Source organism: Semicossyphus pulcher, unplaced genomic scaffold (genome assembly GCF_022749685.1).
Source record: "Semicossyphus pulcher isolate SPU_LCO1_2020_fin unplaced genomic scaffold, fSemPul1.0.p SCAF_4, whole genome shotgun sequence".
In the NCBI taxonomy this organism is placed as follows: domain Eukaryota; kingdom Metazoa; phylum Chordata; class Actinopteri; order Labriformes; family Labridae; genus Semicossyphus; species Semicossyphus pulcher.
The window spans coordinates 3,173,657-3,188,819 of record NW_027211715.1 but is presented as its reverse complement, the minus strand read 5'-3'; the positions used below and the strand labels follow the sequence as shown (position 1 = coordinate 3,188,819).

Sequence of the window (15,163 nt, the reverse complement as noted above, 5' to 3'; positions counted from 1 at the left end):
CATGGAAACCTCTTAAGTCTTTCCAAATCAGACTGGAGGCGAGAGGCCCGCGGCACTCAGCACATCAGTCTCCTCATTGTACTCAGGGCTTGACATTCAGACAGCTTAACCTTAAGTGATACCACAGTGTCACAAATGTGCTGAGCAGGCGTGTACTTATTTGTCATTTAAAAACGCCTCTGTGGTTAAGATGCTCTTTAACGTGTCAGTAGTCGTAGATGATCATTTGTCCTTTGACATAAACGAGAGGGATTCCAACACCAACAGCAACAACACAAACGCCTCCGATACGGCCAACGGGCAGCCTGCAGGGCTGACAAATGAAGCCAATACTGAGGTGCCAAATGCTGCTGTTCATCAAACCACCACTGGAGGCCAAAACAGAGTCAGCCCCCATAGAGCCCTATGTTAAAGAGCCCGACTTCACAGCACACAGAAACATGATTACAGCTCAAAGAGCATGAATGATGTGATGAGAATCTTATCTACAGCTGAAAACTGAGAGGGGAGTTCATTTAATAAGACTCGCACATTTTAATTACCGTAAAACCTGGACTATAAGTCGCACCGGAATATAAGTCACTGTCTGTCTTTGGGGGTGTCTCTGAGGAGAAAATGTTTTCTGTACTTATTTATAAATAAAAACACATCTACAAGTTATTTCAACACTACTCACATTTAAAACACACACATATCACAGCCCACCATTTGTTTTCACCATGTCGAGTAATCCTGCTAGCTAAAAATTTCCGTACAACTATCAGACAAGTGATATGGATAACAAAACTCCCAAGAAGTCTGCGCTTCAGTTTTATGGGTAAATGAGTTCTAGTATTAATTTATTCATACATTGATTTACATGTCGGCCCTTGAGGAGAGTCGGGATGCTTTGTGGCTTTCACGGCAGAGAGGACACAGTGATGAGAAGACCAGTGATTTTAAGTACGGTTCATCCGGCATCAACGCGCTCACTTAGCAGACATGTGGTCTAAACTACTCTGTTAAACTAAAACACGTAAAGAGTCTCAATATGTGGAAAACACTGCTGTTAACAAGCTACGCCGTTTTCTGACCCCTCGCTCCTCTCCAGCTCCGCCCTCCACTCGCACTTTTCACACTGCCATTTCAAGGCGGGAGTATTGTGCCTCTGTTACGTCTCGTCTTCTATGTTAAAAACACTGCGGCAGAATAATGGGGCGAAGTTGTTCCTCTTCTGAGCCGCCATTAGAGGTAGTAACAGGGGCGAAACGGCGTCGGTGTAAACGGCAGAGCTGGCAGGGCCAAACAGCGCCGTGTGTGTTTGTTTACATGACGCGCCTTTTGCACCTTCTGGGCTGTCGATACAACCCAGAAGGTGTGATCAGGCTGACACGTCGGTCTATGCAGCGATCCGATGCTGTAATTTACTGCCCTGAATAAACTTCTTCACTGCTCCAGAAACAGAAGCCTACACAGCACGTTGTTGTCGTTGTGCCACCGAGGATGTATCATGGCTGCCTCTGGGAAATTCTGTTTTAGAGCGTCGATGTGACAAAAGCAAACAACAACAACAACATGGTGCTAGCAAAAGTGTAACGTTAGTCAGAGCTGGATAAATGTCACCGAGTTTACAACAATATTTCAAAACAAAAACACAAAACATCACAAAACTTAATCTATTGAAAAGTGTGGGAAATAATCTCACCGCTTGCTTGCACACTTCTCAGGTGGGATTAAGAGCAGCGGATGCGTCATTCACTTCCTGTTTTATTTCCTTCTCCCTTGATGTTCTACTTCCTGCCTTTGTGTGTTTTCCTGCTCCTGTGACTGTGTGCCCCGCCCTCATTGTTCTCACCTGTGCCTAGCTAGTCTCACCTGTGCCTGATAACCTTCGCCTTCCCAGTCTCTGTCTTCCCCTGTCTCAGTTTGTTTTCCATCTCTTCTCGTACCCTGCTCCTTGTGTGGAAGTGTCCTTGTGGCTCTACAGTGTTTTCACGGTGTTTCGTTGGACCTTGTACCTTTTCTTTGGATGTTTATTTCTCACCTGCTCCCCGTGGACTCCAGCCGTAAGCCTTTTGTTTTTCCTTTTGTGTTCCTTCCTTAAGTCTGTAATTGGGTCCTCTCCCTTTGTGATTATAAGCAAACCTGACAGGATGAACCAAATGAACCGGGTAACTTGAAAGAACGAGTCTTATCACTGTGGCTCGTCGTCTTCTCTGTGGGGAAACAGCCAACAACAATCGTGGCTCCCCTGCACCGGCTGCCACAAATAAATCAATGTATGACAAATACTGAACAAGCTAACAAGCGAGGTATGGTGAGCACAGACACAGAAACCTGCTAAGTGCCGACATATACAGGAAAATAAAACTAGAACTCCCCTCACCAGCAAAATAAGAAGCTTCCTCGCAGACAACAAGCAGCACCTACTTCACACGTAAAGCAACCACAACATAATTATACATAACTGTAAGGATTAGTGGGTAACGTAAAAATTCATCTCATTGTCACAAATGGGGAAATGAGGTATAAACCAAGCGGCAGCCTCGGAAAATGAAGCCAATGTGGAAGTGCAAAAAACTGCAGTTCCTCGAGTGGCCACTTGAGGCTCCAGAAACTAAATAATAACATTAAGGCAGATGGGAAATGCTCATTTTTACAGCAGGAATAAACATGTTTACAGCCTGGTACTGATTTTACTGTTCAAGATAACTGTACTCACCTGTTTTAATTATATCAAGCCTTAAATTATAGGGGGCGGGGTCACTTGTGTGACAGGTGGGAGCAGCTGGCAGACACAGACACACGCTCACTGAGCTGAACTTCACCTGTTTGTGTTGTTGGAGCCTTTTGGGGTTTTTTTCATGCAAAGTTTGGACAAATAATGTGTCTCTCTCTCTGTGGGATTTATGGAACTTCTTGGCCGTTCAAGAAGTCTGAGCTCCAGCTTTTTGGTCAGTTAAATTCTAGTATTAATGAATTGATATATTTTGGCACTAAGTAGCAGGTATGCTCGCTACAGCTGGCTTGGTAGCTTGTTCAGTGTTTATCAAGCATTTATTTATTCGTCGGCCAGAAAATAGGAGTCAGAACTTGTTGGCTTGTCCCCGGAGAGATTACAGCGAGCCGTAGTGATGAAGAGACAGGTTATTCTACGTTCAGCAGTACATGACGTTTACCTGCCGCTCTCTCACCGGGCGAGCGAGCGGAGAGTTTGCTCCGTCTGTAGTCTGATAAATAAACAGCTGCAGTCGGTCACCAACACAAACAGAATCTCCTCTGTGGGAAACACAAAGTTAAACTCATTCACGACTTAATGGGTCAGCCACAGACACAGACTGTTTAGCTTTGAAACTTGGTGCCAACCAATCGCTCCTCTACAGCACCTCCCTCTCATCCAAATATGGTCACTTCTGGCTCCAGGAAACCAACATGGCAGTGGCTACATCCCGCACTCGAGGCTTCATTTACGCAGTGGGTGACGTCACGGTGGCTACGTCCATTATTTATACAGTTTATGAAGACCAACACTGTTTATTTATACCTGTAAACATGTTTAGTTCTGCTGTAAAGTTGGACATTTTAACATGGGGCTCTATGGGGATTGACTCACTATTGGAGCCAGCCTCAAGTGGCCACTGGAGGAACTGCAGTGTTTGGCATTTCATGGTCTCTGGGGACCAATCATATCACATCCATACAGAGTTATAAGTAATAAGATTATTGAAAATATAAATAATATAATGTGATATACTATTATATAATTGCACTTGAACTGAACTTGACGATACACAACTTTAAGAACCAGAATCTGTATACAGAAGGCTTTCCAAACACGAGCACAGAAGGGCATTACATTTGTCAGAGCACACGATTGCTTTCTGCATCTTCCCTTTGGTCTCTGACACAGACACACTCAGCCACGCACGCACACTCACATCTGGACTGCTCATTAGCATATCTAGTAGAGATACACCAAACAGCCCGGAGCGTGACCTTGTCTTGTTAGAGGAAACCAGAAGAATGACCTACTTGATGCATGTTAATGTGCTTTACACACTTGGGCTAACTATTACAACGAAAGCAGCGTGCTCACAACATCGCTGTCGGCTACAATCTGAAGTCCGGCGACCCTATCATCATTAGAGTCCCAGAGTGGAAGCGCACGCGGCAGGTGAACATTAAACGAGCGCGCGCGTACATACACAGGAGCCAGAAAATGAGCCGGGAAGCACGGCGTTATTATCCGCACCATCTGTCAGAGCCTGGCGCTCAGTTCAGACGCTCAGAGGAGGCTTGCTTTCCCAAAACCTGTCCCTCATATCCCGTGTATTTTTCCACCTTAACAGCTCGCGCGTGGTAACATCTGCTCGTGGCAGCAGAAGGAGAGCGGTTTGGAACAGTTAAAAACCGCCGAAGCGTTTAAAGCTTCCAAAATCTTAACTACGAGAGCCCAGGAGCGGCAACTTGTAAAGGATTATAAGGACAATGAAGTACAGAGGCGTGGAGATTAAAATAAAGTCGGTTATTGGAGAAGAGGCGAGCTTACCGTGTTTGTGTTTGCAGAGCTGCTCCGGTGATGCTGAAATGATCCAACGTGGGAAAGAAAGCCGAGGTTCATCTGAGCTCAACGCGAGGTCTGTCCACTTAGCCCAGTCTCTCTCTCTCCCTCCCTCCCTCCTTTCCTCTCTCTCTCTCCCTCCCTCTCCATTAGTTTTTGACTATCAGAGGGACGATAGTCACCATAAAAGCCTGCTATTTTTGAGGATACACAGGGACCTCTAAGTACCACACATACAGTGCCTACCCACACTGACAAATGACCATTTTCGGTTCTCAGGATGGAAGAGTGCAGGCATAAAGGAGAGAAGAGAGGAGGAAGATTTCTTAAAATATTCTTATACTTTGGATTCCCACAATAAAGTCGATATGTCGAGAATCCTGCAGGACTTAGTGCCAAGTATAAGAGGAGGAAGATCCTTCTGCAGTCTGAGGATAAAGTGAAATGTAAAGGTCGTAGTCATGAAATCAGAATGCCAAAAAACTCTTCCTCTGATTTATTTTTTCACATAACTGGCCAACTTTATTTATGACATTTCAACTTGTCAGTCAGAGCCCGAGGGATTATAAAACTCTTAAGAGCGATTTGTAGAATCGTAAATTACAGATGTGACGGCTGTTAGAGTGAATTTTGGAACTGAAATGAAAACAGACCTGGTCTATATGCTCGGTAAAAACTGTTTTCATATCAATGCAAATCATAAAACCTGTATCGGCCTCATAATATCGGCCAAATGATTCCAGGCATGGGATCTTGACTGACTAGTGCTGGGAATTACGGCTCTTTGAAGGGAGCCGGATCTTATGGCTCCTTTCCTCTCCAAGAGCCGAATGAACGGAGCGATGAGATCCGAGGTGAGAGAATCTGTGTCCCAGTCCAGGGGCTGCAGCCTTTGAAGGCAACGTCAAAGGTCCCAATTCGAAGGCTCCTCCAGATGCGTCCGCAAAGGATGCATCGGATGCATCCTTTGCGGCCCACTGTATCCCGAGATGCATTGTGCGGCAATTCAAACGAGATGGCGGACTTTAAAACGGCTGAGGAATACAATGAATTAAAATGTTTTTGGTTCCAACTCAATCAAATAGCTACTGTCACACATGTATCAGAAAACGAAGGGCCCTTGAAACAAATTCTTTAAAATAATAGGTTAACTTACGCAGCGTTAGTTATGCTAGCTAGTTAGCCCACTAGTTACCTGTTGCTAGCCAACAGGAGCAGCGTTTGGTGACGCAAGGGTAGACCAGACCATCTCGTTTCAGTTCAGCTACGCAGGCTATAAATGGAGCATCCTCCGTGGACCGCCTCCTTCGAAGGCTGCAGCCCGTGGATTGGGACACAGCTAGAGTGGTCGGACTCACGAACGTGCCTGCACTCTATTCTCCCGTGTCAACACACACGCATATTTAAAATTCCACGCTTTAAAATGTAAAAGGAAACAGCAGAATAATGTAGAAACAATCAGTCAACGTCATTGATCTGCCAATAATTTATGATAGATCTCTGTAGTCAACAAAAGAACAACAAACTTAAGCGGAGGGTTATAATGTTGCTCACCGTCGGCACTTTGTCGTGACGATGTGATTCCGCTGCGCGTTCCCTCATATAGCGGAGCCGCGGAGTGGATCTCGGGCGGGCGGTGAAATTTGGTCACAGCTATAAAAAGAACGGCTCTGACCTACGACTCGGTTCCCGTTGTTCGCACCAAAGAGCCACTCAAAAGAATCGAATCGTTCGCGAACATCACAACACTGTGACCGATCGATACTGAATTCAGAGGGAGAAATTGACACATGTGGCTGCTGATATAGTGAATGTCTAAGAGACTCAGAAGGCTGCTTCCTTCATATTAAACTTTATTTTAGAATATTTAACATTTTTATTCTTTGACAAAAACATTTTTTTTTCTGTTTTAATTTTTCAAAAATGATTTGGCTTTAAATATTCCATAAGAGTCCCCTCCTGTTGTTCCTTTAATCAGCATCTCTCTCTTCATGTCACGGCCGGCTCAAACCAGATGTGAACCCCATTAAAATCTCCTGAATGTGATCGAGAGGGAGATGGACGGTCACAAGCTATCAAACAAAGACGAGCTGCTCCAAGAGCGGCCGAACGTCACCCAGCAGCACCCTGACAGACTGGAGGAGAGCATGCAGAGCTGCATGAGAGCTGAGATTAAAAACCAGGTTATTCACCTGATATTGATCTGTGACATTAGTATTCTGTTTTTTAAACGTGAACATGAACTTGTTTTCTTTGCATTATTCAAGCTCTGAAAAACATCTTCTTTTGCACCTTTTGGTCTCTTAACTAGTCGTTAAGAAATTCAATATATTCACTCTGTTAGTACAAACATGCTACACACACAGGCCCGAAATACACACATGCACAAACAGGACTCCATGTACACGCACTAATGGAGAGATCTCAGAGTGAGGGGGCTGCACAGGAACATGCACCCCGACCAGGGGGGATTAGGAAAGGACACCTCTCCAGCTACCAGCCCCAATTCCACGCTTGGTCCATACCAGGACTTGAACCGGCCTCCCTCCGGTTCCCAAGCCAAGTCCCCACAGACCGAACGACCCCTTAACATTTGGAGTGTGCAGATATATGAGACTGATTCCTGCTCCGAATGTCGAGGAGAGAAAGTCACAGATTACAAACATTGTGGCCAACAGAGTGAATTCTTGTAGAATAATTATCATGACAGAATATTTATTCAGAATATTATTATACTTTGTCAACCAATGCTAGTGCATCCGTCTTAGCTGTGCTGCTAAGCTACATGTGCTGCAGACAGTGCAAAGGAGATTGTAAACTGCAGAGTTGAAGCGCCCTCTGCTGGACAAACCACATAATACCTCCATTTCTAAAAGAGCCCAAGCATTGTTTTCTGTTTTATATGTGTACAAACTCGGGCTGTCGATCGATTAGAAAACATTAACTAATTGATCGCACAGTTTGCTGTGATTAATCGCGATTAATCGCTTTTTTCTTCTTAAAGTCGAGCTGAAACGGCATTTCGAGAGTATCTAGCTTCCGTATCGTGACGTATTTCCAAGTGAAACAGGACGTGCAGGCGGGACATATCATTAGAGATTTGATCTGATCGTTGAGAAGTGGGCGTAGACAGACGTTCTCCACAGCGCAGTAGCTAGATAACTGACCGAGCGTTCTTGGTGCTCTGCGGCTAAATGTTGCAGATTGATTGGTTGAAATTGTTTGGTGCTAACTTACGTAAGCACGCGTGAAATTTAGTTTTACCGGAAGAAAAAATTGATTTTGAAATAAGAATACGAAGAAATGGATTTTCCGTATTTTTTTTGGCCTATATTGTCAAATAGATGCACAATATTACCGGGGATGTGATCTAAAAGGATTAAAATGATTTTTCATTTCACCTCGACTTTAAGACTGAAGCTTGTAATGATGGATATTTAAATGTAAAATCATGAAATTAATGTAGAATCAACACAAAAGAAATATATTAAAGTTAAAATACTTTTGTTTAATAGCATCTTTTCAACAGATTCTCTCCTGTGAACAGATTTCCAATAAAACCCTAAAGTCCATCACAACTGACTGTCAGCCTGAAAGGCAGATTTTCTACTAAAAGAAACAATAACAAAACCCCGGCCTTCAAGTGCCAGTTGAATTTCAAAACCATCATTGTCCTTATCCATCTTTAGCCAGGATGGTTCGGTGTGGCGGTTGTCACAGCACTGCTGCGGCGAGCGAGCTGCCAGACTGGCTGCTGTCCTCTTCCTGCCCGCTGCCCCAGGCCCGCCCCCGCCTGCCGCTGACTGCCTGCGCTCGGGACGTGAGGAGAGAGCGACTCGGAGCTGTTGGCAGAGGAGCCGTGAACTGCGGTTACTCTGAGCAGCATACATGGGAGTGAATTACAATATAATATATATCACTGGTCTGAAAAAGACGCTAAATTTGCTTTTAGTCGCTTTTAGAAAAAAGTCGCCAAGAGGGAGAGAGAGAGTCGCTGGGCACAGGAAGTAAACACAGCTGCGTTAATATTTCAAATTAATCGCAAAAATGAACAAAAATTAATTTGACAGCACTAGTAAAAACCGAAGCCAATATATCTGCGACAGGCAAATATCGGCCTGATAATATCGACCGGCCGATATATCGGTCAGGCTCAGATTTTGACATTTTAACGTCATTTTAAAGACGCTAAAAACACAACTTCCTCTTCTTGTTCCTGATGCCTGTCCCTAACACTCGCTGTGCTGGTTGCCATCATAAAAGCCTGTTATTTTTGAAGACGCATGGTGACCACTCAGCATCCCAGTGTACCCACAAATCAAACGTCTTTAAAGCCGCAGCTTTGGTTTCTAATTATCACATTTATTATCATGTAAAGTGTAATCCCTTCATATTTCCTGGTTATTGGCTGAATCTGTTCCTTGAAGCAAACCAGTGTTTTTTAATCTGCTTAAATTTAGACAGACTGCATAATCATCTTTACCATTTTTGTTTCACCCAGAAGCTGAGCCAGGAAATGATTGCTGCTCAAGGATGCATTAAAAGATGAAATTTCACCATTAGCTAAAAACATGTCTACAATGTATGACTGTAATTACCCCCTTCTTTTCCACTCTGATGGGATGTTTCCTCCAGTGATTTGAACGGATAGAACATGATGTCTGTTTTTTTCTCTTGGTGTATCCACGTTTCTGCAGTTCAGCCTTGATTGTAGAATCGTACATTACAGATATGACGGCTGTTAGAGTGAATTTTGGAGCTGAAATGAAAACAGACCTGGTCTATATGTTTGGTAAAAACTGTTTTCATATCAATGCAAATCATAAAACCTGTATTGGCCTCATAATATCGGCCAGATGTTTCCTGGAATTGGATCTTTGAAGGGAGCCGGATCTTATGGCTCCGTTTGGCTCTCGGAAAGAAACGGAGCCATAAGATCCGAGGCGAGAGAGTGGTCGGACTTGCGAACGTGCCTGCACTGTATTCTCCCGTGTCAACACACACGCATATTTAAGATTCAGTGCTTTTAAAATTTAAAAGGAAACAGCAGAATAATGTAGGAACAATCAATCAACGTCATTGATTTGCCAATAATTTATGATTCAACTCCTGTATGGCAACAGAGATGTCAACAAAACAACAACAAACATAGCGGACGATATCATTCCGCTGCACGCGCCCTCGTATAGCGGAGACGCGGAGTGGATCTGGGCGGGCGGTGGATCTCGCCTACGGCTCGGTTCCCGTTGTTTGCACCAAAGAGTCGTTCAAAAGAATCGAATCGTTCGCGAACATCACAACACTATGACCGACCGATACTGATTTCAGAGGGAGAAATTGACACATGTGGCTGCTGATATAGTGAATGTCTAACTGTGTGTTCACACCGAACGCGAGATTCCGTACAAAGTCAACGCAATGACACGAGTAGACGCGAATTCGCGCTGGGCGGCGCAAATGACGCGTCGTGAATGACGCGAGTGAGTAAAATTTGTGTGAGTTGTAAAAATTTAACTTCCTCTGCGAATTCTCGTCACGTGGTGTAGCGAAAGCTTTTCATGGTTTGATGGTAACCATGGAGATAAGCCCCGCTTCCTCTCCTCCGTTCCAGAAGCAAAGGGCGAATATTCGCCTGTTATTTAAATGCGGATTTTGATCCGGCAGTCAAACTCAGGCGAGTAACGTGAGGCGAATATTCGCTTTGCGTTCGGTGTGTCTGCACAGTAAGAGACTCAGAAAGCTGCTTCCGTCAACATTTAACTTTATTGTAGAATATTTAACATTTTGATTGTTTGTCCGCCACTATGAGTGCGGACCCTCGTCTGCTCAGCTGTGGCGCTCTGATACATGTGACTGATTATTTTATGAGTGATTTTATATTATTTGTAAAGTCATTTGCTGTTTGAAATTCAGGGTAACATGATTTCTACCTCCCTGCAGTTCTACATATTCTATCTATCTTTTGTTTCTCATCCAAATGTTTTGCATATTTTCAATTAGACAGAAACAAAGAAAATAATTTGATCTGTTGATTAAAACTGTTTCAGCACAGCAGCGTAATCACATCGTTTGAGCATCTCAGTACTTTATGGAGTCTCGTTTGAACATCGATGTTGCTTAATTATTTTTAACTTCTGTCCTCTGACTCAGAACCAAGAGAGCCTTTGAACAAGTGGTGCTGAGACAAGTGTGCACTGATACGACGAGAAAGCAAACATGCAACCCCAAGGTCACTCCTCAGCTCCCTTGTACACAGCTGGATACGGAGGTTTATTAATGCCAGAACTACTGTGCAAGCACAAAACAAAGCCGAGCGGTAATCAGTCAGCTACATCAGGATGTGCGAGCGCTCGGGGACTGAATAACAAGCAAAAACACGCTCAGAGCTCCGACTGTTTCCGACTGTTGGGGTCACATTTTTAAAAGTTCTTCGAGACAAATGAAAAAAAAAACACATGCACTGATGTGACTTTGCACTTCTTGGTCAAATCCAGAGGAGTTCGCTTTTCTCTTAGCTGGAGTTTGGATGTGAGAAGTAGAATCAGCCAAAAGCTTTGAAGAGGGCGAGCAAAGGAAGCCCTGCACCCACTGAGTCACAGCTCCTCTTACAGCCTCCCAAACTTTGACTACAATCACATCTCTGTCCCTGCCTGCGCTCACAACTTGTTTTGTACTGACAGGCCTGCTTTCTACTTTCAGATCTGGTCCACCGAACTGGTTTCCTCCTGTTTTTTTGTTTTTACTCGCTCAATAATTCTGTCATTAATGAACTTCCGAAGCTGGGAATTATGGATGAGTTTGGGGAGGAAGGGAGGCTTTCCCCTCGTACTCTCACAGCGGCAGTCAGTCATGAAGCAGCACTCGTGTAGGTTTGAGAAGACACTCAGCTCTCATGTTACACTGGAGATGTGTTCGGCATCATCACGCAAGCCTGCCTCTAATTTATTCCATACAGTTAATAGCACATGCATGTATACAGGCTGCACACTGGAGTGCATTAGCAGTAAAAACTCAGCCACTTTGTAAAAACAAGCACACAGAACCACAACCCAGCATTCCTAAATCCCTGGCCATATTTTTACACAAATTATTGCTGTTTAAATGACTAATATGTACAAAAATGTTGGGAATGCTCCAGTAGATTGCTTCAGTCGGCAGCCGTGAAAGGGGCTGCAGCATAATCCTTGGGGGGGGAAACGCTCCAGATCAAAGTGCGTCCACTGAAAGTTCTTGTTTTTGCCTGTGACAGGCTCTGATAGTGTCTGACAACATTACAGGAAGGATCCCGACAGAGAGAGACCTTTTCGTTTGAGACTCAGATGCTTTCTGAAGCCAGAAACATCCTTTACATTGCCGATCTTCAAAGCCGCCAGACTCCATCGTAAAAAACAATAATTAACCCTCATAGAATGCAGTTTGTTGTCTACAGCTGCCCCGACCTGTTTGACTCTTGCATGATTGCAGGTTACGCATACATTGTGTTCAATCTGATCTTACCATGTAAAACATCAGAGCCAAACACAAAGAAACTAACCAATCGAGGCAGCCGCAGACCTGCAGCCTCCTTTTTCTGTGAGGTAAAATGACTGTTTTTGTAAATGTAACAGCTGTTTCTGGTTTCAAAGAAATGATCTTACCTTAAAGGGGGCCATATCTTTTAAATGTATATTTTACATTTTGCTTGGGTGTCACATCTTTGGGTGTTTATTGTTCACATTGAAAACTGCATAATTCTGTGTTTTTCCAGAATGACATTTTTAAAAAGGTCGCCTCTGAAACGGGCCGTTCAGATCAGCTGCAGGTTTCTACGTAGAACCTTGTTCTTGCTGCTTACCTTTCCGATACCTCCTGGAGGTTCTGGCTCGTTCATATAACCGATCCCGGAGCAGCCATGTTTTCTACAACTTTGGAGTGACAGTGCAGTGCGGCTGCTCCCCCACAAGTGATCACATACGTGAGGGACGGGCTACGCGCTCACTCCAAATACTGTCAGCCAGTCGTGGCTCAGGTCTGACCTTTGGATGGCAAAACGGCTTGTTAGTTCAGGAGGAAGGAGAGGCTCCGAAAGATAAAATTAAAGTGTGTGTACAATTTTTAAAAGGAAACAAACTTTACCAGCGTGATTCAAAAACACGTCAGAATAATAGAAAATTGATTGCATGGTTAAAATATGTCAGCTTTAAAAAAGAGATGTATTTCTGCAGCCAGTACAGCCTGATGTTATCTACCGGAGCAGTTCCAAACGTTTTTACCTTTTTAGTCTAAAATATACTAAAAAATAAAAAACCACTCACATATTTGACAAGCTGAAGCACTGTCCATGTGTTACATAGTCTCCTCTCGTATGCACTACGCACCCTTAAAAACTTTCACCCCTGCCCTCTGACCTTTACTGAAAACAAAGGCAGCGAGTTTAAGGACAAAGAGCGCTATATGTTCAGCCATAATATCCTTTGCAGCCTTTGTCACTTGCATAATTACTCGCATGCTTAATTTACTACCAGAGTGCTCAAACAGAATGAACAGGCAGTTCAGCAAAGTCACTAATTTATTGAAGTGTCAAAGAAAGTTGAGAGGAATTCTGACAGCAGGCACAAATCAGTTTTCCGCTCCTTCCTGTTTATTGCTCCAGCTGAATTAGCTCCGTCACACACAGCGATACATTAACAGCGCCGCACGTCAGACGTTTACATTTTTGGAAGCATGTTTCTGTTTGTCTCGTGTTCGCGTGCCTCCGAGCCCTGCAGGAGTAGGTTATAATTATCTCTCACAGCCTACTTGAAATGATTCGTTACCTTTTTATCTTAATCAAATTGCCGGCCTGCAGAGGGCTGTTAGAATATACATTTTATCTTCCACGCAAACAAAACATCAGCTGTTTATTAGGTGGAACGATATGCATGCGCAAATCATTTGAGAAAAAGCCTGCAGGATGCAACTGTCTGTCCTGTTCATTAATTTAGTATCTGCCATCATGTGTCTCCAACACACTCCCCGATGTTTACTTTTCTTTTCTCATGCCAGTTTTGTTTGTTTCAAGTCTTTACTCAGACAAAGTCACGTCCTGTTTCTCCCTTTTCTCTTGTCTTTCCTTCTCTCTGTAATATTCCTCTTTCAAATCCTCCCTGCTCCTGCGAGTCCAGCCCTTTGAAGAGATGTGATAGACGTCTACACAGTTTCCTGAGTACGCGTCCCTGTGAGTTGCTCTGTATACGGCCTCTCTGGCGATTGATGTGGCCTCGCTCAACGTCAGTCCCCACTGAACCCCTTGGTCCAAAATGGAGTAGGCATAGGGCGATCCCGAGCCCACAGAGAAGAGTGTTCCCTGCAGGCGAGTGCCGTCACTGCACACGTAGACCAAACTGGGTCCGGAGAAACTTGCTGTCTTTCTGGCAGAGATCTGTTGAACACCTGTAGTTGAGGAAGCCCTTTCCAGAGGCGGATCAGTCGTCTCCCCACAATCAACCTTTGCACTTTCATGGCCGTGGCTTTCATCATCTTCTCCTCCATCCCACCCACACAGTGTAGCCGCCACACACAGCTCAGTCCCCTTAAACGGGTGAAGCATGTGGGAAAGCAATTTGGCAGCCCCTCGTGTGGAGAGCCGTCGACCGTGGCGGAGTTGGTAGAGCCGCAGTTCTCGAGCCAGAATCCGCTTCCAAAGAGCGCAGTCTGCTGAAGTACCAGAAGTGGTACCGACCAAGTGGCTGTGAATGGGCAGGATCTTCTGGGCAGCCGGGCACGCCACAAGCCCGGAGCAACTGGAGCGAGTGTCTGCCGCAGCCAGTACTCCTCCTTGAAACATGAAAGCCAGAGTGGTGGTGCCGTGAGACATGGGGAAAGGCAGAGGGACGGACTCGGAGGAGGCCAGAGGAAGGCTCGTTGGCAAGGAGACGGACGGTAAGATGGAGTCTTGAGAAAAGATGGTGCTCGAGTTCTGGACAGTTCTGATTTGCCCAAACTGGATGGGACTTTCATCCAGGTACTCTGCCACAGGTATATAGAATTTAAACTGACTTGTTCCATTGCTGAAAGGCAAACCAGTCACATAGTTACAACCTGTCTTCTTCCCAAAAGGCACTGACGAACGCTCGTCGTTTTTACTGTCCAGGAAGTTGTCCTGGATATTGCACAAGTCCTGTAAAGCCATTGACGACCAAAGAAAGCCTCTAATCTAAAAGACTTTCATGTGTCAGAGGAAGGTTTGTATGCCATCTACATCGTCTATTAAGCAGCGATCAGCCTTTATATACACAACCAGAGCGTGTTCTTCAATGTGTGGTCATCGAAAACCACCCATCAGCAACTGTTACAGACGCCTCATTCACTTGACTTTGAAGCATAAGCAGTCGGCAGCCCATGGGTAATTAGTTTCAGCTTCAGTATCAGCTTGTTTTTTCAGATCGCATTTCTTCAAAGTCTTGCGTGGGTGTAGGCCAAAGAGGATGCCGGTCGATAGCACGGCCTTGGCACGAGAACATCAAATTAAGAAAGACTGTGAGCTTTGATGCATCGCTCCTGTGGAAGTTTTCTAATGGAAATAAAACAAGTTTAACAACTGTTTCTTTACACAGCAAGAGAGTCAATCCAGCCGAGCCTTTGAGGTGGGTTGTCCTTTAGATG

General features: G+C 44.5%; 2 protein-coding genes across 2 annotated transcripts in view; both read right to left on the bottom strand.

Annotated features, from left to right (window-relative positions):
• The window catches only part of LOC138607209 (cadherin-11-like), a 58,665-nt gene extending 46,255 nt beyond the window's left edge, over positions 1 to 12,410 (bottom strand). The window contains exon 1 of the mRNA XM_069679787.1: positions 12,375 to 12,410. Within this exon, the coding sequence (XP_069535888.1) occupies positions 12,375 to 12,410 (36 nt within the window). The remainder of the gene's footprint in view (positions 1 to 12,374) is intronic.
• Positions 12,411 to 13,583: 1,173 nt separating this feature from the next.
• On the bottom strand, positions 13,584 to 14,690 carry psmb11b (proteasome 20S subunit beta 11b). The gene has a single exon (XM_069679786.1). The coding sequence runs from the start codon at positions 14,688 to 14,690 to the stop codon at positions 13,584 to 13,586; it is 1,107 nt and encodes a 368-aa protein (XP_069535887.1).
• Between the last annotated feature and the right edge of the window lie 473 nt (positions 14,691 to 15,163).

Bases quoted from the DNA above. Each gene is read 5' to 3' on its own strand.
- psmb11b (XM_069679786.1), bottom strand. From the start codon at position 14,690: ATGGCTTTACAGGACTTGTGCAATATCCAGGACAACTTCCTGGACAGT.